The 27,467-nt window shown below is 55.6% G+C and overlaps 2 protein-coding genes across 3 annotated transcripts; both read left to right on the top strand.

The window, feature by feature from the left end:
* The first annotated feature begins 5,311 nt into the window (after window positions 1-5,311).
* KNCN (kinocilin) lies at window positions 5,312-8,052 on the top strand. Its single transcript, XM_070403310.1, has 4 exons — window positions 5,312-5,462; window positions 6,437-6,505; window positions 7,122-7,196; window positions 7,973-8,052. The coding sequence occupies exons 1-4, from the start codon at window positions 5,312-5,314 to the stop codon at window positions 8,050-8,052; spliced, it is 375 nt and encodes a 124-aa protein (XP_070259411.1).
* A 3,301-nt stretch (window positions 8,053-11,353) lies between these two features.
* On the top strand, window positions 11,354-19,860 carry TMEM275 (transmembrane protein 275). Of its 2 annotated transcripts, none has more exons than XM_070403309.1 (2): window positions 11,354-11,802; window positions 18,632-19,860. In XM_070403309.1, exon 2 carries the CDS (start codon window positions 18,720-18,722, stop codon window positions 19,260-19,262), a length of 543 nt encoding a protein of 180 aa, XP_070259410.1. In that variant the 5' UTR covers window positions 11,354-11,802; window positions 18,632-18,719; the 3' UTR covers window positions 19,263-19,860. The 2 variants fall into 2 exon arrangements, with proteins under 2 accessions (XP_070259410.1, XP_070259409.1); XM_070403308.1 differs by having other exon boundaries at window positions 11,354-11,806.
* The last annotated feature ends 7,607 nt before the right edge of the window (window positions 19,861-27,467 follow it).

Genomic DNA, 27,467 nt, shown 5'->3' with positions numbered 1-27,467 from the left:
AGTTTTGTCTCTGGACTCCAGCCCCAGCCTGGTCAGACCTTCAGGTTGGTCCAGCAGGAAGGTGACTTCCAGGGGTTTCCTGGATCACACGCTCTCTGCACCCAGCCCCACCCTGCCCTGCACGCAGCCCCAGCTGGTCCCTCCTGCTGCTGTGCCTGAGCCCAGGCTGTGCCCTCACCACCCACCTCCCACCCCAGACCACCTGCCGGCCCTCCCATCCTCCACTCCTCTGTGTAAATGCTACGGCGCCTGCTCTGGTTTGCTAACTTTAATGTGCACTTAGTAACCGGTTCTTTCTGAGAAGCTCGAGGCATTATCACATTTAATTCTCACAGTAGTCCTGTGCGGAAAGGTACTATTATTTTACCCTACTTACCCTGAAAAACCAAGCGGAAAAGGGGAAAAATAGCTTGCCCAGGGCTGTCCAGCTAAGAAGGTGGAACTGGAATTCTTTCCAGAGAGACTTGGGGTCCCAGAGCTGGGCTGCCAGGTTCAACCCCAGCTCTGCCACTTACTAGCTTTGGGCCTTGGGCAAGTTATTTAATCTCTGAGAGTCTCAGTTTCTTTAACCAAAAATTGGGCAGGCTGTTGTGAGTCACAAATTAACAAATGTAGAGCATTTAGGGCAGTTTCAGGCACACACAGTAAGTACTCAATAATTGTTAGCTATGATCATTTTGGTTATTTTTATTATTACCTCCTGTTGCAGAATTACTCATCCTTTCCTAGGCTGTGGGTGGAGCTGGGTCTGGGCTTTCCAGATGGGCCCGGTATCCTGCCCTTTAGGGGAGCCTCTGCTGACAGGCTGCTCTGACCCTCTGGGGTGAGGTTCCTGTTCCCAATGAGCAGCAGTAGGCGCCGGGGCCCTGAGTTCTAGTCCTTCCTCTGCCACTGTTCACCAGGCGACCGTAGGAAGGTCACCAGGCCACCGTAGGAAGGGCTTTACTCTTTCTGAGGACCAGGCCGTGTGCCTGGCTCTGCTGGCAGAGGCAGATGTGCCAGGCACTCTGGGGGAGGCTTTGGGGCCTGAAACTGTGGCAGCTGGTTCCCAGGCTCTAGGATTCACACTTAGGTTGGACCTTAGGAGAGAGCTGGTCCCCAGACAGTGGCCTGTGTCAGGCCTTGGGCCTCAGCCCCAGCCCCTGCTGGTTCAAGCAGAACCTGAGGACTCCTGTATGAGCCCCATCTGGGGCCCGGGCACAGGGACCAGGTGTTGCTCTCGCCAGGTCCCCCACCTGCCTGAGGTCTAGGGCCCTCCTTCCTCCCTCCTGACTGCCCCTCACCAAATTAGCTCCAAGAACAGCAGTGCCTGGGTCCTGTGCCAACTGCTCCAGCTACTTAGTCTGGAAGGAATGGAGGAGCAAGGTTCTCCCATGGCTGGCACTCTTGTTGCCATGGTAGCTGTTGCCTTGGAAGCTGCTTCCCGACTTCAGCTTCCAAACAGCCCGGAAAGCTGCCTGTCTGTCCCCCAGGGGATCAGTGAATTAATCATGCTCTTTTCCAGGGTCCTCACCCCTCAAGGAAAATAAACAGAACTAAACCAAACCCAGGCATTTTTGCCCACTCTTCCCACCCCTACACCACCTTTGGATCTGGAAGGAAAGTTCAAGGCAGGCACCCTCCAGAGCTGCTCTCAGGAGACAGAGAGACTGTGTGATGGAACTCAGCGGTGACCCACGGCCTCGACACACCCTGAGTCTGGGTCTGGAGGACCCAGGCTTCAGGGAAGAGGGCTCGGAGGCTTGTGGGGTGGGGCGTGGTGAGTGGTCCTGTTCTAGGGCCTTGAACTTCCATGTCATTTACCTGTTGTAGTAAGCATATTGTCCAAGGACAGATATGCATTTCAGAGATGATACAGCCTGTTTGGAGATGAGAACGGGCAAGCCTTCCTCTCTACGTGTGTAATCACTGGAGGAGCGGGCATCATAAAAGTTCCGTGTAGCTCTTAATGGTGCTCTCCTGTGATAAGGGAAAAGATGCAGGCTGGACTGATGTTTCAGCCCACAAATCCTAAAAGAGCTTGCAGCGCCTCTTTCTGCAGCCTAACAGGGATGCTGAGAAAAGGTATATGGTTTTTCTATGGGAAATGCTGACCCTTGAGGAATGGGATTGAGTTGGGGACAGACATGTAGCAAAACGCAATGAAAAACACCTAGAAACTGTCTTCAAAGCAGCCAGCATCTTTTGGTAGGACTGGATCTCAGAGCATTACTAAACAGAAACATCAATTTGTTGTTCCACTCATTCATGCATTCATTAGTTAATTCTTGGATGTGCCCTGACTAGGAATCGAACCCACAACCTTGGTGTATCAAGATGATGCACTAACCCAGTGGTTGGCAAACTCATTAGTCAACAGAGCCAAATATCAACAGCACAACGATTGAAATTTCTTTTGAGAGCCAAATTTTTTAAACTTAAACTATATAGGTAGGTACATTGTTATTAACTTAATTAGGGTACTCCTAAGGCTTAGGAAGAGCCACACTCAAGGGGCCAAAGAGCCGCATGTGGCTCGCGAGCCGCAGTTTGCCGACCACAGCACTAACCAACTGAGCTACTGGCCAGGGCTCTCTGTGATTTTGGAACTGATAATGGCTCAATGTATCTCTCCTCCATATTTCCTCCTCTGATCTGTGCCCTGAGGGATTTGCAATGCTAAAGAAAAACTCCAATTTGCTATTTGGTCTCCAGTCTTTAGAGATCAGAATGTTCTGGAGTCGGAAACTCATGATGCACAAGCATCCCTGACTTCAGCCTCTGCCATCCCCCTCCCCATTCACAAGCCGAGCAAAGCAAGACTTCGGCAGAGGCGTGGCTGGCCCAAGTCCCACAATTCCAGGTGGGAGACATGGCCCCAGAGCCTCTGTCTTGCTGATGGTCCGGGCAGCGCCCCTCAGCCTTACACCATGAGAGGAGCCAGCACAGGCCCTGCTCATCAGAGTTATGCAAACACATTATGGAGGCGGGGGCCCTGTGGAGGATGTTCAGATTCCCAAAGCTCGACATCTCTTGTTTTCATGGACAATTATTTTGACGGCTCCTTCTAAAACTAGTCAGTGGGGGATCAATTACGTGTAACAGAAACATGGTCTGTCATTTGATGCCTAATTAGAGGAATAATCAGACCTCATCCTGGTGAGAGGCACAGGGGATATTGGCAGCAGTGGCTGAGGCTGAGGAATGTCCACCCCCAGGGGCTTTCTCCTATGAGCCAGGATCATGGCCCAGGGAGCCCATGGGTGCTCTGCAGGCACCCCGCCTCTCTACACACCTTTGAGTTCACACCTGTCCCCGCCCAGGCCTCTCTCCAACATCTGGGCATGCCTTCCCTTGGCTGAAGCTCAGTCAGGTGACTCTGGCCTTCCTCAGCTCCCCACCCCCACCAAGGAGAGCCCGTGTTAGAGACAGAGGTCCCATGGTGCCCTCGGCCCTCCTCGTTGCCCACCTGAGGTGGTTGTGAGGGTCCATGCCTTCCCTGAGCTCTGGTCCCCTCTGGCCGTGCATTCTGTGGAGCTCACTCCTGCAACTGCCCTCAGGGCTCACAGGCTAGAAGGGACACAGAGAGAATGGGGACTGATGGTGGGCACTTTGGGACACAGCAGCAGTGATGGGCAGCTCACCCACTCGGGCACCATCCGAAATGGCTTCACAGAGTCGGGGCTGGCTGAGCAGGGTCCCGAAGGATGAGGAGGTAGTAACCAGACTGCAGGGGCCAGGCAGATACTCAGCAGGAGGGCCGCCGAGGAGAAGGGGAGGGACCAAGGCCGGGGGAAGCCTTGGAGGCAGAGACCATGGGCCCAGCCAGCTGTGCTAGACTACAGATGTGGTGGGAGAGATGGGGGATCCAAAGAGAAGCCAATGGGGTCGGGTGATGGACCCTGGGTACTATGCCCAGGTGTGTAGGTCCAGGGCTAAGGTCAGGGCCATATTCTGGGACCGGGGAGCCTCTGGTCCATATAGGGCCACAGAATACAATCAGTGATGAGGGCTAGAACTGGGGCAGAGGTGGGGGAGACAGGGCTGGGCTGCTTGGGCTGGGCTGCCCGACCTCAAGTTGGTGGATCCTGCCAGTAGGTCAGATAGGCTGGGCAGAGGAGCTCAGGCCAGAGGTCGGGAGGCACCAGCCATGTCCCAGTCTCCTGACCCAGGCCACGGTCACCAGCCCCCACCTGGGCTGATTCCAATCCCAATTCTTCTCCTAGCCCTAGCCCCCGAGTCCCCCACCACAGATCTTCCCTGTCAGCTCCCTGCCAGGGTTCCCAGGAGGCTAGAAGGGCTCACTCTCTCAGCCCACTGAAAACTAAAGAGGAGTGAGTACCAAGCCTAACTGAGGAGAAAGGGGGAGGGGGCATTTCAAGCTAGGACTCCTCAGCCCTGCCTGCAACCAGAGGTTGCAGGATGGGGTGGGGGGAGGGAAGGAGGGCAGGCATACAGAGTGGATTTGAAGGGACACCTCTCCTTCTCCTCCTGTCCTAGTTGCTGTTCCTGTCTCTTGAGTCTCCTCCAGGTCTCCTTCCCTCGCTCTGTCTCTGAATCCCCAAGCAGAGCCACAGGTGCATCTCCAAGCCAAAGAGACAGCAGAGTGAGCTCTGAGTATGTGGCCAGGGAGCCTCCTCACATCCCTGGCTACTGAACCCTATGTGAAGCCAGTAGCTCATCCTACCCTGTCAGGGACCAGCAGTGGAACCTGGGCTGACTGCCCTAGGGGGCCGCTGGGACCCAGGCAGCAGCTCACATTGCAACCTCATGAATAACTCAGCACCTCCCTGCTGCCTGTATCTCAGAGGAACCTGGCCCCTGGACCAACCCCTCCTCCCCCGCTACCCGCCCTCCACACACACACTTCTTTAAACTTTAATAAGCCAAGGCTCAGTGGCAGCTGAGCAGGCTCCTGGGAGCTGGGGCAGGATGTCCTGGGCAGGGGAGCTTGGGCTGAGCTCTCCCAGGAGGAGGCAGGCAGTGGAGGACCCCATGGGGCAGGCCCTGCTCTCCAGAACTCGGGCAGCCAGCACTGGGTGTGGCCAGGCAGGAGTCCCCAAAATGGCCCCCAGCTTCAGAGGCCTTTAGGGGAGGAACAATAAGCTGGGGTGACCTGGAAGAGATCTTAGGTCACGGTGGGGGACACCGAGGAGAGTGCGGGATAGGGTTGCAGATAAATCTAAGGGTGACAAGCCCAGTATCTTACTGCCCAGAAACTCCCACCCTGAAGGTGGAGCTCCAACAAGGGACAGCCAAGAAGACCAAGACCTCCAGGGCTTTTTCGGGAACCGGCCCCCCTGGCTGGCCACGGTGCCCTGGGTAGGCCTGCATGGACATCCCCATCAGCAGCAGAGACTTCCACTGCTTGCAGCTGGCGTGTGTGGCCCTGGGCCTGGTGGCCGGCAGCATCATCATCGGCGTCTCCGTGTCCAAAGCTGTGGCTGCTCTGGGTGGTATCTTTATTGGCGCTGCTGGTCTGGGTGAGCAGGTGCTGGGCTCCGAGAGGGGGCAGGGGCAGGGGCAAGTGAACAGGAAACGAAGGGAAGAGCTAGGACAACAGGAATTGGTCGGGGAGGGTGGAAGCTAGAGCAAGGCAGCTTTGGGGGGTACAGGGAGGGAGAGGAAGGTTGGGGTGAGGTTCCCTCCAAGGACTGCCAGGAAAGGAGTTGTGCCCCATTCCTCTCTGGCTCTCCAGTCTCAGGCCTGGGCTCTTGGGCTTGTGGTAGGATTCATAAGCCTGCTGGTGGGGCTATGGGAGCAGATAAAAGGGGACCAAATTCCCAGTGAACCCTCCTTGAGCCAAGACAGGATGTAGCTCAGACAAAGGGTTTCCTTTTTTCCTCTGTATGTCTCAGCAGCAGATCTGTCTGTCCAGGCATCTGTCCATCTGTGTATCTGGGCCGGTCCCACCACTGTGCCCACAGTGATGCTGAATACCATCCCTCACCCCCACTCCACCACCCTGGGCCAAACAGAACCAGAAGCACTAGGCTGTGGGCTCTGGGCATCTGTACCTGCAAACTCCAGCCAAGGGCCACGGACACTTGGTCTGGGGATACAGTGGGAATGGCAGGGCAGGACCCACTCTTCTGCTACCCCCTCTCCAGGTCTAGGTGGACAGGAGCATGCTGAGGAGCCCCCCAGCCCTACCCTGGGGGAGTTGGTGGTGGTGGTGGCAGCTGAGCCTATTTCCAGTGGTTGGTGGGGCCTGTAGCCCCTTCCCCAGATAGGCACTGCTCTCTGCCCCTCCGGGGACCCGCTGTTAGAGAGCGGCCCGTGCACACACTCACAGGCTCACATTGACCCACCCACAGTCCCAACCTGCGCACTCCTCCATGCATGTCCAATATCACCCTTGTAAACCACCCCTGGGCTCACAGCCACCCACAGCTCATGCAGCTCCCACCCCCAGGTCCCTCCCCATCACAGAACCCCTCTGTGTCTCTCTTCCCAGGCCTCCTCATGTTGGCCTACCCCTTCCTGAAGGCTCGGTTCAACCTAGACCACATCCTGCCCAACATAGGTGAGTCCTCTCCCCTTCCCCAGCATTCTCTGCCAAAGTCTGTGCGAGACCCTTTGTATGTAAGTCTGTGGCCCACTATTTAGGGAACAGAGCCCACATGTGTAACTGCTCCTGCTTGTGTGTGTGTGTGTGTGTGTGTGTGTGTGTGTGTGTGTGGGTGTGTGGTTCAGGCATTGCTATGACTATAGTGCAGCAGACTCCAGCCTGCTGCAAAAGTGCCTAAAGCAGCTCAGAGCACCTAAAATTCCCATCTCCCCTGATAGATTTTCCATCTCCCCCAAACCTCCAAAATCTCCAGATCTCCCCACTTCATCCCTGAGCCACCATAAAACCTTCTTTGTTCCTCAAGACCTTAGCACCCTTATATAGCCCCCACCTCCCCAAATACACCCTCCCATCTCATCAATCCCACGGGGCTTTACATATCCCCAGTTCCCTACCATCTTCTCCTTCAAGGCCCTTTCCCCACCCCACACCAGCCCAGATAGTGTAGAAGACCTAAAAAAATACAGTGGAGCAAAGACAGCCACAGGAATGGAGATTAGACAACAGGAAGGACTTCCCTTTCCAAAACTGGCTTAGTGACCAGGGAGCTTGGGGTGGTCTCATCCTGCAGGGAACCTGAGAGTCCACCCCCATCCAGCGCCAGATCAAGGGGAGGGAAGATCCAACGCCAATGGCAATAAAGAGGGTAAGTGCCAGAAATTCCAGAATCCTTCTTCCGCCTTTCCCCTCTGGCTGAGCTCTGTGGGACCCACGAGAAACCTTGAGGGGCATGCAGAAGGGGTCCCCCCAGCCTCAGAGAGCCCCCAGAGTTGGGTAGTTCTTCCATATATTTAGTCAAAACTCCTCTTGTTTGTCCTCAGGGCCTGGGATTGTCAGCACCTCGCTGCCCCTCCCCCCTCCATCCCATGCCCCATTCATTTTCTCACTCTCCTCTCCCACTGTAGAATCAACTCTCAGAGCTGGTACCTGAAACTGGCACCTTCCTCCTGCCCCATCTCCACACACTGGAAAATTCCAGGCAGCCCAGCCCACAGTGCCTGCCACCAGCGGGAGGATGCCTCAGCTCAGCATAGGTCCCATGCCAGACACTGTTCCAAGCACTTTACATATATTAATTCATCCCAGTCTCAGAACAACCATATGAGGAAGGTACTGTAATTAGCCCCACTTTATATACGGGGCGCAGGGAAATTAAGTGACATAGCTTGGAAGTAGTAGGGCTAGAACTGAGCCCAGGCAGTCAGGCCCCAGTTCCTGCCTCTAACCCCACACCAGGCTGCAGTCCTCTTGAAGGGCTGTTCTGGCCATCCATGCCTCTATGAATGGGGCTGAAACTGCCTCCTGGGCCCCCCCCCCCCCCCCGGCTCCCTAGTCCATCCCACTCTGCTCCAAGTCCCTCTGGGTACCTCTGATCCAGAGATCTGTCTACTCAGGCAGCCCTGTCCTGGTCTCTCCCCACAGGAGTCCGAAGCAGCCTGGCCACTGTGAGCAGAACCTTGGAGAAGCTGAAGCCAGGGGCCCGGGGGACTGGGGAGGGCTGAGCCGCAGGCTGAGGGGCTGCCCCCTGCCCTGCCCTGCCCTGCCCTCCCTTCCTGCCTGCCACCCGGATTTCAGAGCCCTCCTGGGTCCAAACCAGAAATGAACCAGGACCTGGAGATGTCAGACCTGGCCAAGGCTCTTGGCAACGGGATCCACAGAGTGGGGGTCTGGAGGTCTGAAACAAGATGTCGCTGGAAGCCCCACGGGTGGTCTTTGTTTTAGGCTCTTGACCTGGATTTTCTCTCTGGACTTCAGCTCAGCTTCCTTCCACTTTCTATCTACTGACTGGTTTCTGTGGAATTTAGGGTCCAGGGATACCCTGATCTCTTGCTTCAGCCTGGTCACAGAAGTGAACCACAGGCCCACAGGAACCACAGACAGGGTCCTGGCTGGGCCCTTCAGCCCCCAGGCCTGGCCCTGGGCCTCTCGAGCTCACTGGCTGAGTAGAGGGGCTGGATCTGATTCTTTTGGGGATATTAAAACTCTGTGCAACTCCTCAGGGACCTTAGCAGCAGTGAACCTGAGGGGGAGTGGGAGGTGAGGGGGGGAGAGGGATCCTAAACAAACCAAGTGGTCACTGTCATGACGGGAGGCTTCCAGGAGGAGGTGGCTCCTGAGCTGAGCCGGCCCCTGAGACTCTTGGTATTTGACTCCAGACAAGACATCCAACCTCTTTCTCCTCCCCACCCTCCACCCTCTCACTGCTCCTGAACACTCAGAACACATCCAGCCTCCAAGCCCTGGCTCATGTTCTCCTGGAGGCGCCTCTGCTCCTCTCTGCCTTTCAAAACCCCCACCATTAAAGGCCTCGTTCCAAGAATCCCTTAACCACAGTTCCCCCCTGGTCCTCCCGCCAGCTTGTGTCTCCCTCTCTCGATAGCCTTCAGGCAGGTTGAAGTCTTCTTTTTCATAAAATAATTATTAATCCTATTTAAGCCTACTATGTGTTGCCCTTTTCCTGTCACCATCAAGTCCCAAGGGGCTCAATAAATGTTAATGGCTTAATTGTAATGGAAAAAACACTCCCCAGGCTTTCTCTAGAGATCCACCTCAGGGCCCCATGCACCCACAGGCTTGGGGTGAGGAGGACCTGGCCCAGGTGCATGTGGCTCTGCAGAAAACATTATTCCTCCTTCCATACCACTCTTCATACACATGCACCTTCATGATCTCTTCAGAGACACCTGTTTGTGGCCTCTGTCCTGGTCTGGTGAGCAAAAAGACAAAGCTAGGAAGAATCTCATTCTGAAAGGATCCGGGCAAGTGGCACCTCCTCTTGGAAGCCTCCCCTGATTTCTCTGCGCTCCCATCACCCCAGGGCTCCCTCCATCATAGCCCACATCACTCTGAATAGCCCTTGTCTATTTCTCCTCTTGAGGGTAAGGGGCAGAGAGCTGGGCATACAGAAAATACCCAGTGGATTTTGGAAAACCCAACCAAAAGTGGGAGAGACCATCTCACTGTACAGATGGGAAAGTTGAGACTCTGTAGGAAAAAGACTCATCAAGTCCCAAGGTGGGAGATTGTGGAGCCACACCTTGCACCAGGTCTCCTCTCTCTCCCCGCCCAAGAGCTATTTTCTGCACAGGCCACAAGGAACAGCTCCCTGACCATGGAGGGACAGAGCTCCACCAAGGGGCTCAATGTCACATACTCTGGTCCATTGTGGAGTGTTTCATTCTTCCAGTCTGGGGGGAGTCAACTCCCCTCCTTGCCTTTTCCTCTTCCCCTCCTCCTTCCTGCTCCTGCTCCTGCCTCTTCCCCTTTCCTTCCTCCTCTCGAAACCTCATTATCATCAGGCTTGGCGGCCCCTCCTTGATCAATAAGGAACCCTTCCTCCTGTCTATCTTCAATTCTCACCTGCAGCACCCCCATAAGTGCCCAAGGCTGGAGGGGGTGGGAGTGGGGCAAGGGGAGCTGGGCTCTCCCAACCGGGCCCACCATCAACCCTTCCCAGCCATGATCTCCCCGAAGGCTGACAGGGCAAGGCACAGAGCAGTGGGGGTCAGAGTGGAATAAATTAAGGAATGAACATATAGAAAGGCACTGGAGCCCTAGCCGGTTTGGCTCAGTGGATAGAGTGTCAGCCTGTGGACCAAGGATCCCGGGTTTGATTCTGGTCAAGGGCACGGACCTCTGTACCTCCGTTGCAGGCTCCTCCCTGGCCCAGGCCCTGGTCAGGGCTTGTGCAGGAGGCAACCAATCAATGGGTTTCTCTCACATCAATGTTTCTCTCTGTCTTTCTCTCTCATCCACTCTCTCTAAAAATCAATGGAAAAATATCCTCATTGAGGATTTAAAAAAAGAAAAAGAAAGAAAGGCACTGGAGAATTGGGTGGGGTTCAAAGGACCCTTGAAACTGGGTGGGAGTTCTTGAGGCCACATCTGGCTCCTCTTTTCTCCCACCCCCCACTCCCCACCCCCAATATAAGCTCCTTGAGACTCCTTCCCCCAGTGCAGGTGAATGTCCAGATATTCCCTCCCAAGCGTGTCTCCACTCCGGGCACCCCCACGCCCTCAACCTGGTCACAGGCGTGGTCCATGTAGAGACACAGGCCTTCTCCCCACCCCTGCTTTGGAAGAAGGTGAGGTTGGGCCAAGGGGGCAGGGGTGGAGTGGTGGGTAGTGTTACGGGGCAGTGCCCTCTCACCTCTGAGCAGCTCCCGAACCCTGCAATATTTAAGCACTGGACGGGTGTGGAGAGAGCCAGGTCACCGGACCTGCTCTGCCCGCGCTCTGTTCAATAAACGAAATCAGTTCTGTCCAATAGCGGTGGCTGTGGCTGTGCCTGGCGGGCCCCTGGCTGGGTGGTGGGGAGAGTGCTTGGTCCAGGCAGTCCGCTAGGCCAACCTGGGGACTGACCGCGGGGTGGAGTCTGGAGTTAAGACTCAGATCCTTGTTCTGGCCCCGTGCCTCAGCTTCCTCACCTGCAGGTGGAGGGTCAGGACAGCAGCACCCTCACAGGACCACTGTCAGGGTGGAGGGAGTCTGGCACCAGCTCACATAGGGGGGGCTGTGTGGGGATGGGAGGATGGATGACAGGGAGGCAGCGGGGCTCTTCCAGCTGAACCCGGGGTCTGGAAAGTCGCCCCTCAGATGCCACCCGGTCTCGCTAACACAGCCCAGGCTGGTGGCCTTGAGCCCGCACTCCCTCCTCATTCTTTCGCCCCAAGAGCCCTTCCCCATTGCTCTGGGGAGACACAGTCCCCTGAGAGGCTGTGGCCACACCCCTTTCTAGGGGCAGGATTGGTGGAGGGTGGCTGGGGAAGGGTGATTGAGAACAATCCCACCCCTGGAAGAATCTCCCCGCTCCCACAGCTCCGTCCCCACCCCCTCCGAGGAAATCCGTTCGAGGCTGCAGACAGACCCAGGGGGACCCGCACCCCTCGCTGGAGGGTGAGCGGCGCTGTGTCCACCGCGGACTCAGAAAGTCCACACCAGAGCCTGTGGGCGGCTGGGGTCTCGGCCAGCCGGGGCCTTGAAACCCACAACGACGCCAAAGGGGGAGGGGAGACGCGCGGCGAGGAGGAGAGGGGAGCAGGACACTTCGTGAGATCATCGCTCCTCCTGGGGTCAGAGGGACCGAGGGGCCGCGACCACGCTGGAATCTGCGCGCCTGGCCGCCGCCCCCCGCACGCGCTCGCTCGCTCGCTCGGCCCTCCCCGCCCAGCCCGCGGAGGCCAGGGGCTGCTCCCGGGCCCACAGCGCCCCTGCCCACCCGCCGCGGAGTCCGGATCGCCGCAGCCAGGCCGGTGGGTGAGTCAGGGAGACCAGCCCGCCCTTCCACCCCACCCCACCCCACTCCTGCTTCAGGAATCTCTTGGAATCCCTTCCTCCTGCTGGCCCTGGGTGCTCAGGGGGCCACCGACTGGCTCAGGCAAGTGAAGGAGCTGGAGGAAGCTGGAGGGAGGAGTTGAGAGGAGAGGGGAGAGAGGAGAGGGCATGAGAAGGGGCTGCTGTAAGGAATGGAGGAGATGCTCCAGCCAGCCCCGAACCCCAGGGGAACTGGGTTGTGCCTAGACAGGAGGTCAGGGACCTGTAGCCTTGCGACAGGGTTCTTCCAAAAGAGATGAGAAAAACAGAGAGGGACACCGAGGGGAGACAGCACAGTGGCTGCTTTGGTCCCTCTGCTAGTCTTTGATCTCCCCCTTTAACTCAGTGAGAGCCTGCGGTAGAATCCACCTCCAGCCCCACCCAGCTGCCCACCACACCTCCCAAAGCGAAGGAACAAGTCAGAGAGAAGTGGGCACAGAGTGCCTTCAAAGCCAAGAGGCAGATGGAGCCGGGAAGACAGGAGACACACCAGAGGCCCCGCTGACCAACTCCTCCCTTCACCGTTGATTTACCCATATTCCCTGGGCCCCTGGGAGACTGGGGCACTGCTCCGGGGAAGTGGCTTCGAGGCGGATATAATCATGGTCCTCAGGGAGGAAGCAGACCTGGACCCGGGAGTCACGGGTTGCCTGCCGATTTGGGGAGTTAAGGGAGGCTTCCTGAGGGGAGTGGCATCCCAGCTGCACTCTGGGGGCTGAGCTGGAGTTAGCCAGGTGAAGGTCAAGTCAGCTCGTGGTGCAGGCCCAGGGAGCAGCATGCTCGCTGGACCACACCTGGTGAGTTCAGCTCTACTCCAGCACAGTCACGAGGGCTACCTGGAGGGAGCCAGGGCTGGGATTTTAATGCACAGGAAGAAAGGGGTGGCAGTGAGACCAGAGAGGAAGGGCTGGATTCTAGAGAGACCTGGAGGGGAGAATCTGCAGGGCTGGTGGCAGATTGGGCTGGGGATTGGACTGGAAATGCTCTGGTGCTCTGGACTGAGGGGAGGGGGCAGGAGAGGCCTGAGAGAGTCCTGTGTCACTGGGCCTCTCAGCTGGATCAAAGCGGGGTCAGCAGAGACCATCCAAACTCAGCAAAAACTGAGCCCAGGTAAGAGAAACTGTGAGCAAATGGGAAGGCCCCTCAGAGCAGCTAGAATGGCCTCTGCCCCTCATCACCTCTCCCAGGGCTCCGGCTCCCCTCACTACCGGGTAGCTCCCCTCCACCCCCACACTCCCAGGTAAAGAGAAGTCAGAAGTCTCCAGAGGCACCTCTGCTGGGCAGCACTCACTGCCACCAGATAGGCAGACAACTGAGCGAGTGTCTGTCTACCTGTTGGCCTGTGTCTGCAATTCTCAGTGTATAATGCATCTGTGTTTGTATTTCTGGGCATGTCTGGTCACTGAGTGCCCATGGGTGTTGTGTGTGCACGCGCGCGCACGCATGCACACCCCTGTGTCTGCCACTTGGGGTGGGGAGAGGCCTGTGGATTTGACTGGAGGGGGGCGGGTGGCCGCCCTTGGGGCTTTTGGGAGGCAGAGTTCAGTTGGAGAAGCTGAGAGCTTTCCAGGGTGGTGAGTAAGCCAGCAATGAGGATGGGGTTCCCTGAGGATGGGGTGCAGTGAGGATGGGAGGAGCTTGGGATAGAAAGAGCACTGGGGCTGGGAGTGGCCAGGGGAAGGGGCTGGCCCAGACTTTTCAGAGGGGGGAGGGACAAATGGACTAAGATCAAGGGAAACAGAGGGGTTCACAGTAAGGGACAAAAAGTTCAGACTGAGCAAATGAGTCCCTCAATCACACTTGGAGTACGGGGGCTGGGACCAGTGGCTCATGTCTGATGTCTGATGGTTGATATTGCCCAGAGGCCCTTGGAGTAGGAACCTGGGGCCAGGAGGCCTGGCAGCTGCCCTGGTCAAGCAACTGCTCTTGTACAACACAGACATCCAGACCCATGGACTGGGCCAGGGGGTAGGGCAGGCTGATCTCAAGGGGCTCAGACAGAGACCCCTCCTCAGGAGTTCTTGCCTCCACCTACTGAGGACGTATTGATGATTTGCTGGAGGTGTTGGGATCGCAATAGCATCAAGTGGGAGCATTCTGCTTCCAAATTAAATACTCCAGCCTGAAAGTGGAGCAAGTCATAATTCATTAACCAGAACAAGTCATAGTCCCACCTAACCCCACATTGACCGGCAAGTGCAATCTTAACGTGTTCAGAAGCGGGAAGAACCAGAAAGGTTTAGTCAACAACCCCAGTGACACTACGGAGCTAAGCAGAGCTCCCTCAACGAAAGAGTGCAACAGCTCCAACTGGAGGGCCACGGTCCACAGGTGGAATCGAATTGCAACAGCTGAGAGACCTCAACACCTCACCTCTGTGTACCCCCAAATCCCAGTTAACCAGGGTGGAGGCAGAAAGAGCCCTTGGCCCTTTCTCTGCCTGGGCGGAAACTCTGGAAGTAGTTTTTTGTCTTCCAGAGTCAGCTCTGCCAACCAGGAGCAGATAAGCATCATTCATTGACAATTAGCACTTGGAAGCTCAGCCCCTGGGCAGGCATTCTTTTGTTGGGCTTAGTGAGCTAAGCCACGGAGCAGCAAGTCTACCTTCTGGAGAGACACTCAAAACACGCCAGGCCTCTTGTGCTGTTGACAGTTGAGCAGTGTAAGTGCTAATTACAGAAGCTTATCTACAGGGCCCTGAGGAGAGTCACTCAACAAGCATTTAGCAAGCCTAGCACCGTGCGAAACTGAGCGCTCAGGCTTCCAGATCAGGACACCAGGTTTCAAATCCTGGCACCACCACTGCTACTCAGTGGTCGCCTGTGAGTTTGATCTTTCTTGCCTCAATAGCCTCATCTATAAAATGGGGCTATCACAGTAATAGTTTATCTCCTATTACTGAAAGTGCTCAGCCTAGCACAATTAATTTAGCAATCTGAAGGTGCTAATTTCAGAGTCTCACCTAGACTTGCTTCTGGCTAAGATAGACTAGCTTGTATCAGACCAACTCACTCACTGAGGATAACTAAGAATGCTGCAGTAGACCATTAAGAACTCTGTTTAAGGACACGGAAGAGCTACCAAGGCTGTAAGGACTTGAGGGGCCATGATCTTGGAGAGAAAAGAATATTTGGTTTCACTTTTTCCCTTAAGGGATTTTGCAGTTTGTAGGGGGCCGTGGCCACGGAGTTGGCAAGTCAAAATAGAAATTCAGGGCTTAAAAGGAAGAGAGACCCTGTTTTAAAAACAACAACAACAAAAACAAACAAAGTTCAGCTTCTAATTGGGGAGCTCAAAGGGCTATCCTGTGAGAGTACCATTAACCACATATAACCCAGGCTCAGAAAGACTGAAGCACAGCTCTCAGTCCCTGCCTTCAAAGGGCAGGTTAAAGTGGTTGGTTCCTTCTTTAGCTGCCTGTCAGAAGCAAAAGTACATCTCTTGAGGAAGTTGACACCATTCAGAGCCTCAGGCTATCTCTACAATGCTGAACACTTAATAAAAACTTAACTGGCATTCCAAGAGGTAAGACTTAAATGACCAAAAACCAAGAGCAATGAAACAAATAATAGAAACAAGAGATCCAGATGTTGGAGTTTTCAGACATGGAAATTAAAGGGTTTAATATGTTCAAGAAAACAGATAAGAGAGAATCAACAACAAAAAATCACACCTGGAATCTTTGGAAAATAATCAAGTGGCAATTTTAGAACTGGAAATTCTAGAACTGGAATGAAGAACTGAATTGATGAAGAAGACACAGATGAAGAGAGGTTTGGTAAACCATATGCTAGATCAGAAGAAAAATAACCAGACAGAAACAGAGAGAGGATAAACAGGCTAGAAAATACAGAATAGAGTGTAAGAGACATAAGATAATGTCAAACGGTTGAACATGAGCACAACTAGGGTCTCAGAAGGAGAGGAGGGGAAAGAATGGGGAAAAGATAAAGGCTGAAAATATTTCAAAACTGGGGTGGCAGTGGGGAATCAAGCCACAGATGGTATGAAGCCCCAGGAAGCCCAAGAAGGATAAATATGAAGAAATCTCACCTGGGCACATCTTAGTAAAACTGCTGAATCTCAAAGACAAAGAGACTTCCCCACAAGGGAAAAGAAACTTGGACCCTCCAGCCACCTGCGGCCAGTGTCAGCTTTCAGCAGTTGGTTGTGTGCTGAGGTGAAGAGCCAGCCTCCATCCCCTCTACCAGGGGCTCCCTCCATCAGCCTCAGACTGAGCCTCCCCATAGGAGGGAAGACCTGCCTTTGTCAGATGATGCTGGAGATTCACATAGCCCCTCTTTTCAAGCTCCTACCCACCTCATGAATATCCCACATTGAATATTAAAACTTGAGAAACGGGGGCTATAGTAGGGAATCTCACAGCCCCTCCTGAGGGCAACAGGAAAGTTAGGATTTGCCTCCACATCAGCCCCCAGGGGATCAAACTCTGCTCTTTAAGATGAAGCAAAGCTGCACACAACTGCACCAAGTCATGTGTTCCCCGACTCTGGTCTCAGAGCGTCATCTTCTAGTGCAGTCGTGGGAGCCACTCCACCTCCCGCTCTGAGCCTCCATTTCCTCGGTTGTGAAATGTGGCTGTTAATAAGTATCAATCAGTTGTACCGTTCAGTGATGTCATGAATGTGAAGTGCTTTGCAAACTGGAAATTGCTGTACCCGTTAGTGGTTACTATTCTGCCGGCAAGACAACAGCTGCAGGTTAAAGAGAGCAAATGGTTCATGCAAACGTGGAACTTCTTTTTTTTTTAAATATATTTTATTGATTTTTTACAGAGAGAAAGGGAGAGGGATAGAGAGTTAGAAACATCGATGAGAGAGAAACATCGATCTGCTGCCTCCTGCACACCCCGCACTGGGGATGTGCCTGCAACCAAGGTACATGCCCTTGTCCGGAATCTAAACTGGGACCCTTGAGTCCGCAGGCCGACGCTCTATCCACTGAGCCAAACGGGTTAGGGCAAATGTGGAACTTCTTGAGAAATCTGTGGTCTGTAAATGCCCTCCAGGGTCAACACGGGGTGTGTTGTTTTTTGGTTTTGTTTTGTCTTCCTTTTTTGCCAGGATTTGGGAATTTCTGAATTCCTGCCAGCTTAGCGTGTCAGCCAAGTGCTTCTGGCTGGAGTCCCAGTAGAACTCTACCTCTTGCTATGGAGCCAGAGAAGGGTGCCCTGGAGCCATCAGATCTGGGCAGAAATGGAGGTGGCCCCTGCCCTTGCCAGGCTCTCTGACCTGCTTGGGCCAGGCTGCTTCAAACCTGTGTCCAGAGTGAGGACCCGAGCTACCCGTCTGGCACCTGCCCTCATTTTCATTCACAAGTAATCAAACTCTCTCCGTCCCACTGTGTGCAGGCTTTGGACACCCACGGGACAACTCAGAGCCTGTTGCTTGGGCACTTCCACCCGAGGGACAGACCACTGTTCTCTCTGCAAACTAAACAAGGCCGACCTCCCAGATCTGAGAGTTTATTGCCCCCTTGTCTATCAACTACCGCACTGGCAAATGGCCAACATTCATTGAATTCTCACTATGTTCCAGGCTCTGTTCTAAGCATTTGATTTAGCTTTAAGCACTTAATTATTACTACACCCTGTGAGGTAGGTTCTCTTATTAGTCAGTCCTACATGACAGGTGTTAACATGAAGCCTGGACAGGCCACGTGTCCAGGTCAGGCTCCCTTACTTATCCTGCATGCTCTGCTCCCAGGTGTGGGACCATCTGATTATGTGCCTCTCATCCCCACTCAGAGCCCTTTTGTGAATTTTTTTTCTCACAATTTTAACACAACTCCATAGTTATGATCTCATCCTTTGAGGGCCTTCATGCCTGTGACTTCACATTATAGAACAGAATTCTCAATAGAGGTCTTAAATCCCTAGACTCCGATTACCTTACGCTTGCTTGTGCATGCCCTGAATTCTAGAATCCGCTGATAGATCCCAGATACCACTAGAGAATCCTAGAAAGGAATTCTAGCATCCAGTGATCAGGTTTGTGAGTTCAGGTTCAACAGTAGAATCCTGGGGGAGGGGCCTGGGGAAGGTGGGATGGAGGCAGGACTGGAATCTCATGGAATTCCCGGTCTAGAAAGAACCTGGGGCCTTGGATCTGCTCCAGCCAAACCCAACCTACGTAGGGACTGTCCCTTCTCACTGCCCATCTGAGACGTTAGAAGCTCCTCACACTCATGCGGTCACTCACTCCAGGGCCTCACCTGATGCTCAGGATGTCACTGCCATGCCTCCCAGAGCCTAAGGTGGGGACATGCAGGCCAGGAGGCAGGGCATTAGGTCCTGCTCCTGGATCTGAGGTAACTTGCTAGACCTCTTCTGGGCAAGGAGGGGCTATATTTATAAGGCCCTGGGGGGGGCTGGGGGTGTGTGTCTAAATCCCAAGAGTGGCCACTTGCCCTCTAACTAGGACTATTGATAATGATTCTCATTTCAGCACTTTGAAGCCATTCACTCCATTTAATTAGCCCGAGAAGGCTTCCTGGAGGAGGGGAGGTGGAGAGGCTGTGTCTGTCTGGAGGAGGGAGGGTAGGAGGATGGCAGATTAACCAGAGGGCTCCAGGGACTGGGTAGGAAAGCAAAGGGAGGCTCTTTCCAGGTGGGCTACTGCTTCCCAGAGGCAGAGGCTGGCCGAGATGACCTCTGCACTCCCAGGCACTGGATGTAGCCCCAGAACTGACCGTGGGGTTGGAAACTGAGATACGCTGCTGACCCCTCCCTCTTGCTCTGTCCCACAGGATGACTGGGCGCTCGGCCGCTGACATGGGGGCTGGTCCGGGCCGGCGACGAGAAGGAGCCTGATGAGTGCTCGGCATCTCCAGACCGATGCCGCCCAAAGGGAAGAGTGGAGGGCCAGCGGCACCAGCGCCCGCCGGCGCGCGGGGCTGGCTGCCGGAGCTGCGGTCCCCAGCGCTGTGCTGCGCCTGCGGGCTGTGCGTGCTGTTGGTGGGCGTGAACGTGACCCTGGTGGGCGCCTTCGCCTCCTTCCCGCCCAGGCACTACGCGCCGCTGGTGGTGGGGCCGGCTCTGCTGGTGCTGGCGCTGGGCCTCTTCGCGGCCTGCTGCGCGTGGAGCCGCCGGGGCCCCGCGTCCCGCCTGCACTCAGCGGCCGCCAAGCGCCCGGGCCGGGGCGGCAGCGGCGCCGGGCCGGTGGCGCTGGAGATGGAGAGCAGCGAGCGCACGGCGCAGGACACCACGGCCGTTCAGCTCAGCCCCGCCGCCTCGTCCGCGTCCTCCGGCCGCTCCAGCCCAGGCCCCGGCCCCGGCCCCGGCCCCTTCGCCCTGGACGCCTCCGCGCCTGCAGCCGCCTACTCGCCGCGCACCGACGGGGACCGGCTCGACCTGCCCCGGGAGCGCGCCGCCCCCTAGCGGCCGGGGCCCTCTCGGGCTCTCCTAGCCCAGGTCCCTGCGTTCAGTGCCAAGTAAGAAAAAACAGGAGACAAGAAAAAGGACATTTACATAAGGGTCGGGTGCTGAGCACGGGTGGCCTCATGTGTCCCATCTCGGGGACTGTTAGGGGGAGAACGGGTCGAGGCCCCTCACCCCAGGAGGGGGCAGCTCCTTGGCCCTTTAGGTGGAGTCTGCTGGGCCCTACATTACTTCACTCCCAGACTTAATGAAACCTTGAGTCCCTAATACCACTACCCAGGGCATTTGGGCACTGGGAACAAAGCCACTCTGAGAGGGACTAACTACTAGCAAGGCCCACACCCCCCAGGGGTGGGAGGAAGAGGGGGGAGGGGGAGAAGTATCAGCCCGGGCTGTCTCCTGCCCCTGCACACTGAAAGGTCACCAGCTCCCTCTTCTGCTCCTCCCCGCCCTCCTCATCTCCACTCCATGACCTTTTGGGATTAGTTGCACACACCCCACCCTCAACTTGGCTGCAGGGGGAGCGGAGGCTAGGGCCCCATAGGGGTGAACTGATGAGGCTCCTCCTGTGCATTCTCTGTGCCTCGCTCCTCAATAAAGCACCTTTGGAGTCAAGTCCGATGTGGCTGTGCAGCCCTGAGGGAGGGCCTGATTACAGGGCCATGGGCTGGGGTCCTCCCACCCCCTTGGAGACCTAGGGGAAAGGAGTGTGTGACTGTGAGCAAAAGACAGACTGGGGGTGCCTGTGAACTGGGGAACAGGTGTGTCCGGCTGGGAGACTGAATGAACATATATGACCGTGCCTGTGGGTGAGATCGCCTGGCTGTGTGCATGAGATAGGGAGTGGGCGACGCTAACACCACACGCATGTGGGGGTGGTTGAGGGTGTCACCCAGCAGAGATGTGAGGAAAGAAGGGCTCCCCAGGGCTATGCAAATCCTAGTCCTTTCTGCTGGTCTGGCGGGATTGGCAGAGTCTGGGCTTAGCCTGTGTTCTGTATGGGTGGGTGAGGGCATCTGGTAGAGGGATAAAGGCTGCTTTGCAAGAAGAAACAAAGCACGTGGAATCTGGGGGGGAGATACTGCAACCCTGGGCCAGGCCCTCCTCGGATAGCGGGGACCCAGGCCAGCAGTGGCTGGGATGGTGGCACACACTGGACCACAACCCCTTGCTGACCGTGACTCCCTGCCCATCGCCCTTGGCTTCTTCAGCCGCCCTTTTTCTTTCCAGAGTGGTCTTCGCTGCTCTTCTGCTTGGGCCCACGCTCTTCCCACAAGCCCTGTGGCTCTGTCTTCCTTCCTCTGAGCCCCCTCTCTGCCCTGCCTCTCCTGCTGTCTGCCCTCCCATTGACCTGGAGAAGAGGGAATCTATCTCCATAGGTGCTGAGCGGGTCATCTCTATTAATTCACATGGGTCGATGGGCCCCAACCTTTGAAGCATCCAGCCCCTGGTGCTGATGACCTCTTCTCAGAGCGCTTCCCCACCCCCACTGTGTGTGTGTGTGTATGTGTGTGTGTGTGTGTGTGTGTGTGTGTGTGTTAAGGCCCCCACCCCAGGCTCCAGTCCTGCCTCTTCTGGTTCACTGGTCTGCAGCCTCAGACGCCACCTGCTGCTGGTAGAGTAGGAGGTGAGAGGGGCCACTGATGAGGCTGCCTTGGGGTGTGATCTGGCTCACCCCTCTCCTACACCTTCTTAGGAGGGGACACCCAGATTCTAGCCCTAGGATGCTAGGCTCAGCCCAAACCCCTCTCCACCTGCTGGAATTGCACATTATCTTCCTCTTCTCCCCCCATAAGAAGACTTCCATATCTAGGAGCCTGGCTGCTGAGGAGGAAGAATAAACAGGTGATAAGAGCTCAAGGCAGTGGGCCACAGAGAGATGGTGTGAATGAATAGAATGGAAGTGAGGTGGGAGCAGGGGGGACATTGTCTCCCTGGAGTCTGTCTTCCACTGCTACGCCCAGCTGAAGGTCATTTGTCCCATCTGTGGTCGCTCCCTCTCCATAGGCACACCAGAAGATATTCTCTATACCCCAGGGCCCAGTTTCCAATCAGCCACCCTAGCAACATCCTCCCACCCCCCCAAGGCCTGCCCTACCCGGGGACTCCTCCCCTCACACTCCTTTAGGCCCCTCTAGGGCAGTTCAGCCAGTGCAAAAGCCCTAAGGTGAAAATGAACGTGGCCTCCAGCGTCAGGCCAGGAAAAAAAAGGGCTGTGGGGTGGGAGATGGACTTGGTGAGGGTGGGGAAGGAACTATTGCTCGGCTCATATAAAGCCGAGTAAGCCAGGATGAGGAGTTGGGATTTATTCTCGGTGAGATGGGAGCCACTGGAGGGTGTTAAGCATGATCTGATTTATGAAGAGGGCCCTGTCTGCTGTCGGGAAAACAGTGCTGGGGACAAGAGGAAAATGGGGTTAGGAGGTTATTGCGGTGAGACATGCTGGGGGCTGGGGCTGGAGTGGTGGCTGTGAAGTGGACAGATTTGACATCTTTTTGAGGTCTCCCTGTTGGGGGAGTGTAAGGAGAGTGAAAGAGAAGAATCTGGGATAAAATTCTAGAATGTTGCTTGGAGCAGCTGGCCATGTCTGGAGGAAAAGCAAGGGCTGTGGTAAGATAAAAGGTCTGTTAGCTCAGCCGGACTTCCCCTGGAGCTGGAGCCATACCCTGAATTCTGGAAAGAGAGCAGAGAGGATGCAGATTTAGAAGCCGTTGGCCTTGGCTGGTGGCTAAGCCATGAGTCCAGATGAGGCACATGGGGAGAGATGAAGACGGAACCAGAATCTAGACCAGTCTAAACTCTGAGTCTCGGGGAGAGAAGGTACCTTACATTGCCCAGTTCTGAATCTCACCTACCCTTCTGCTGGTGCCCGTGCCTCGATGATGAGGTCTATGGATGGGGAGTCGGGGATTAGGAAGAAGTGCGTGGACTGTGAATTCTAAGAGGTTGGGACTGCTGTCTTGTTCACTGCTGTGCACTCAGTGCCTACCTGGCACAAGGTGGGTGCTCAGCAAATATTTGTTGAGTTAGTAAAATATGTGAATCTTATCCCACAGCTGAGACTCTAGAGAAGATTATCAAGGCGCCCAATTCTGGGCAGGAAAGGTGAAAAGCTCCCTTTCTGTGGGGGACTTCCCCTGGCCAATTCCTGCTTTCTACTTCTTTGTGAAGAGGTTGGAGAACGTGGGAATGTAGAGATGGCTAGATGGACATTGATAGACATGCCTGAGGGCTAGGCTCCTCAAAGTAGGCAATGGCCATAGAGATGGGCCAAGCCTGAGGAAATAGAAACTGCTGGAGAGTGCCACTAGAGGGCAGCCTGGGCACATGACGGGATAGAGACTACAGCCCAGGCAGCCTGCACACATTGGCCTTTTCCACTTCTGAGGGTCAAGGCCCTGTGGAATGGGAGGAGTGGACAGTTGGGTGCACTTGCTGAGTGGATCGGAGAGGTTAAGTCAACCTATTGACTAAATGACACCTCCAACCCTGGAACCTGACCTTATCACAGAGGGAGCCCTGACCCAAAAACAGACTTAGCCTTTGTCAAGGTCACAGGTAAGTCCTGAGTGGATTCATAGACTGAACCCTCTCCCAAGTCCATAGTGAGTCCTGGCCTGAGCTTGATCCTGGTCACACTCTGAGCCCTGAACCTGCCTGGTCCCTACATTGAACCTTGATCCTGATCTTAGACTGAGTTCTGGCTCAGTTCACAGACTGAATCCCGACCTTTATCCAAGATTGAACCCTGACCTGGACACAGACTGAGCCTTTATGCTGGACACATATTTAGCCCTTATTCTGGTCACAAACTGACCTCCAACCCTGAGCCATACACTGAACCCTGATTCTGATAGCAGACTGAGCCTGACCCTAGTCAAAGAGCCCTGAATCTGGTCCTAACCTGAACTTTAACCCTGATCCATACATCGATCCCTGAGCCTGGACAAGGACTGAGCTTTCATCAAAGTCACAGATTGAGCCTTGATACCTAAGACGTGCTCCCCCGACACCCCATTGACTTAAGGACCTTTCAGATGAGTCTCCCATGTCAGGCCAGGCTTCAGCCCCAAAAGGAAGTAACTCCTGCAGCCACTTTTGAGGGGGAGAGAAGGAATCCTGGGTCTTTGAATGGTCCAGAAACTCCTGGACGTTAGCCAGGCAGGGAAAGGCTGGTTGTAGGCTGTCTAGGATATGAGGGAAGAGGATGGCTGGGTCTTCTCCAGGAGCCCCTGGGCTCTGCGTGGGGCCTTCCTGCTGCCAGGGTGCCTGGTGGCCTCCAGGCTGGGAGCCTCTTCCATCTGCACTTCTGACTCCTTCGGAACCTGGGCAAGTCCTTTCTCTCTGGGCTGTGCTACACCCCTTGTTGCCTTCTGGGGGAAATGTGAGGAGGAGGTGAACTTCTGTGAAGAGAGTGGGACCAAGCCATCAGTGGTCCACGTCCCCGCCCTGTGCCCCGGCAGGAAGGAGACATGCCCTTGCTCTGGGAATTTATTGGCAGTCACTCAAAACAGGCAAGAAAAGATGAATCATGCACAAGGTGGCACCGCAGGCTCCAGCCTCAGGTTGGCTGCGTCCCTTGAGACAGGAGCACGGAGTGGGTAAGGAGGCAGAAGTCCTAGAGGTGTGAGGAGGGAGGTACACAGGGGCCGTGCAGCCCCTCCCTGGGCTCACCGACCAGTTCCGTTTCTGTCCTCCCCAGGGTGCAGCCTGGGTGCCTTGGGCCTGCAGGACCAAGCTGGCCTCTGCCAGGCCCACCGGCCTCGGCCTCACCTTGGAAGATACCCAGGGTGGCGGTGAGGACTGAGCCAGGCAGGAGCCAGGCGGGGGAGGGGGCAGCTCGAGTCAAAAAACGCTGACGCCAGAGACAATGAGCTCTCCGAGGCTGAGGCAACTCATTTGGTCCCGGCCACGCTTTATTAAATTCTCATAAACCTGTCAGGGGGGACAGGGCTCGCTTCAGTTTACCTCATTAGCCCGACACAATGACGGGGGTTGGGAGGTAGAGGGAGGGGGCAACAAGGGGAGGCTGGGCTCAGTGCTGAGAACCGAGCCAGCCAGGAAGATAATTGAATTAAGTGGCTTTTGTTAATGGTTTTTAAGACTCCGAAGTGTAAATAACATTTAGGGGATTTCGTTTAATGGGGCTGGGGTTTTAGGGACCCAGGGAGCTTAGAGGAGGTCCAGCCCAGTCCCTGCTCCTCTCCCCCATCCCAGGGCAGCTGGGGAGGAAAGAGGCAGGGAGAGCCAAGGCTGGATGCAATGAAGTTAGTCTGGGAGCAGTGAGGGCGGGGCCAGAGAAAAGACAACTTCCTGGGGTGTCTTTGAACAGACACAGAGAGGACAGAGGACCTGAGGGAGAGGACATGGAAGCAGGGCTGACCGTGATGAGCTGCCCAGGCCTGCAATACTGCCACCAGCAATACGGCCAGGGCTGTCTCTGGGGTATTGCTGGAGGCGTGGCTGTGAGTGTTTAGGGGACCTGGCCTCCTGGGGCAGCCAACGTTCATTCCTCGTGGAGAATTGCTTACTGTCAGTCAAAGGGGCTCCCCTGGGAGGCAGTGAGCACCCCATCACAGGACATGTATGGGGCTGTGGTGGTGGATTAGACTCTACCCCAGGCTCCCCGAAGGAGACTGGATTTGAACTGAGCTCTAAGAGAACCTGCAGGTGGAGTGGGGAGCTCACTTCTCCGGGGGCACAAGGCTCAGGGGAGCTGGAAACAAGGACGTGGACAAGTTGTCTTAGAATCCATCCCCACGCTTCCCTCAGTTACGGCTTCTCCCTCCCCGCAGCCGTGGTCCAAGCGTTTGTTGGCTGGGCTGTAGGCAAAGGGCTCTGGGCAGGTCCCACGAAGCTGGAGGTGCGATGGGGCGGGGCTGGTCCTAGGCCAGCCCACAAAGGGTTAAGGCGTTAATCGCCCTGCATGCGACAAAGGGAAGTGGGTTTTCTGATCCAGAAAGGATCAGTCCCTGGGACGCCCCATCAGGCCCTTCAGCGTGAAATTACACCCCAGCAGGGGTGCTCTCCTCCCCCCATACACACTGCCCGCCTCGCCTCGTCCTGGCACAGGATTAGGGCCTGGAGTCATCAGCTTAATAGCTGCCTCCCCTCCCAGCCCCTCTCCCTTGGGAGCCTTCAGTCCTGCCTCCAGGCCTGAAGCAACCTCTTCCTCACCTTCTGTCCACCTGTCAGTTGATCTATCTGGTCATCTCTGTCCTAACTCTTGGTCTGGTCATTCCATCTGTCTCCTTGGCTGACCCTTGACTCCAGTCCCTATTTTAGTTTTTTTTTATAACATTTAATCAGCACCCCAAATGTGTTTGCTTACCTATCCGTTGTCTGTCTCTGCTAAGTGCCTTGGGCACAGGCACTGCATCCCCATTAGCAGCAGTGGCAGCAGTTTAATCCTAACTGTCTGGCAGATAGTTGGTGCTCGATAAACATTAGTGGACTGAGGCCCCCTTCCACTCACCTCACAAAGACTGGGTGTGGTCCCTAAACTCTGGACATTGGTGCTCAAGACTGAGAGAAGGGAGCTAAAGCCCGTGCCAGGACAGAGCCGTGTCCTGAGGTCCCTGCCTCAGACCCAGCCTCTGCCTCAGATCCAACCTCATCTCTAAAGGATGCCAGGAATGTGACAGACCAGAAAAGGGAGAAGCCCTTCATGGCCAGACGGTGCACACTCATCCTTGGGTGCTATCCCTGGAGGCCCTTCCATCCCACTTCCTTGGGCCCCTGCTGAGCCTTTGCCACACGAGTGACTCTAAGCCACATCTGCACCCACAGCTGCGTGTACCCACCATGGGGAGGGGTCTCGGATGGAACAATTGATGAAACTGGGGGGCAAATATCACAGAGAATCAAAACCCTAGGAGGACATTCAGAAATCCAGGCTGTTCGAGGCAGGCTGGTGGCCGGTATAGACCACACTCCAACCTCTGCACAGGAGTTAGCGGCCCAGCAGCAGCCAGGGCCTCACAGCAGGGCCAGACAGGAGCCAGTTCCTGAGGTTCTAGACAAGAGCTTGGCCCTCACACTGCCCCTCCAGTTCAATTTAGCAAGTGTGGTATTGATTCAACACCAACTCTGAGCCAGGCTCTGGGCCATGCCAGGAGCTCCATCTGGGTGTGGATAAGACCTGCACGTGGTGCCTAGAGGGCTCGAGAGGGAGGGACTTGCCCTCCCCTAGATAATCAAACAAGGCTTCCTGGAGAGGGTGTCAGGTGGGTGGGCTCTAAAGAATGAATAGGCTTTTCCCAGAAGGAGGGATCAGCAAGAGCAAAGACAGATGGGAAGGGCACAGTGGGGGTCCAGTTTGGTTGGACACCCAGCACAGTGTGAGAAGAAAGTGGCCCCTCCCCGCTGGCTGCCCAGCAGTCTGTGTGGAGGTGACGGGAAGGGGGGGTGACCTGTGAGGAGCCAGGCTTCCAGGTCTGCCAGCTGCTCAGGTGGAGATGGCAACAAAGAGCGGCTTTGTGTGCACATGCTCACACTCACACGCACCGCACACGCCCCACAGAAGTTCTTTCCAAGAATGGCTCTTCAAGCCTGGCTGCCAAGATAAAGGAGCCACTGGGCGGTCAGCCCCCAGGGGAAATATTGCTCCTGTGGCCTTTGTTGTTCTAAGGGCTTTCGAAATCCCAGGACTCCTCTTGGAAAGGATCTCAGGCTGAGGTGGTGGTTCCCACAGCTGGAGACGTGGGAGAGGATGGCACAGCCTCCCTGGCCTGGCAGGGGGGAGGAGCCCCAGGGGGCCAGGCTTGGAGCATTAGCAGCAGTGGCAGCAGTTTAATCCTAAACTTACATCATCACTCGCTCAATTCCCACAGCCTGGGGGTAGGCAAAGATCTCCCCATTTCGCAGACGATAAACGGAGGTTCACAGAAGCCTCGCAGCTATTGGACAGCTCCACAGTGAGCTAATGCTAGGAATGAAACTGACTTGGCACAAACTGAGCCCAGCCCTGGCCTCATCCTGAGCCCCAACTCTGACCCTGATTGAGCCACGACTTGCCCTACCCCTGGCCCCAACTGATCCCTGATCTCAGTCTCATACAAACCTTTGATCCTGGCCCCATTCTGAACCTCTAACAGCTGCCCTAGACGGATCCCTGCTCCTAGCCTCAGATTGCCTCTACTGTTAGCTTTAAGGCCCATGAGGTCGGAGACCTGAGCTGCTCGTTCACCCCTGCTACTTTACATT

The sequence above is a fragment of the Myotis yumanensis genome, unplaced genomic scaffold, assembly GCF_028538775.1.
Source record: "Myotis yumanensis isolate MYYU_CA2020_CCGP unplaced genomic scaffold, mMyoYum1.0.hap1 SCAF_2, whole genome shotgun sequence".
Lineage (NCBI taxonomy): Eukaryota > Metazoa > Chordata > Mammalia > Chiroptera > Vespertilionidae > Myotis > Myotis yumanensis.
The sequence above is the reverse complement of the archived record's forward strand: the minus strand, read 5'-3'. Positions and strand labels throughout refer to the sequence as shown.

What these genes read in the sequence shown, in the direction of transcription:
- TMEM275 (XM_070403309.1), top strand. Translation starts at nt 18,720, where the DNA reads ATGCCGCCCAAAGGGAAGAGTGGAGGGCCAGCGGCACCAGCGCCCGCC.
- KNCN (XM_070403310.1), top strand. Translation starts at nt 5,312, where the DNA reads ATGGACATCCCCATCAGCAGCAGAGACTTCCACTGCTTGCAGCTGGCG. An exon ending in CCACATCCTGCCCAACATAG is followed by an intron (nt 6,506 to 7,121) that starts GTGAGTCCTCTC and finishes CTCATCCTGCAG; the next exon opens with GGAACCTGAGAGTCCACCCC. An exon ending in CGCCAATGGCAATAAAGAGG is followed by an intron (nt 7,197 to 7,972) that starts GTAAGTGCCAGA and finishes CTCTCCCCACAG; the next exon opens with GAGTCCGAAGCAGCCTGGCC.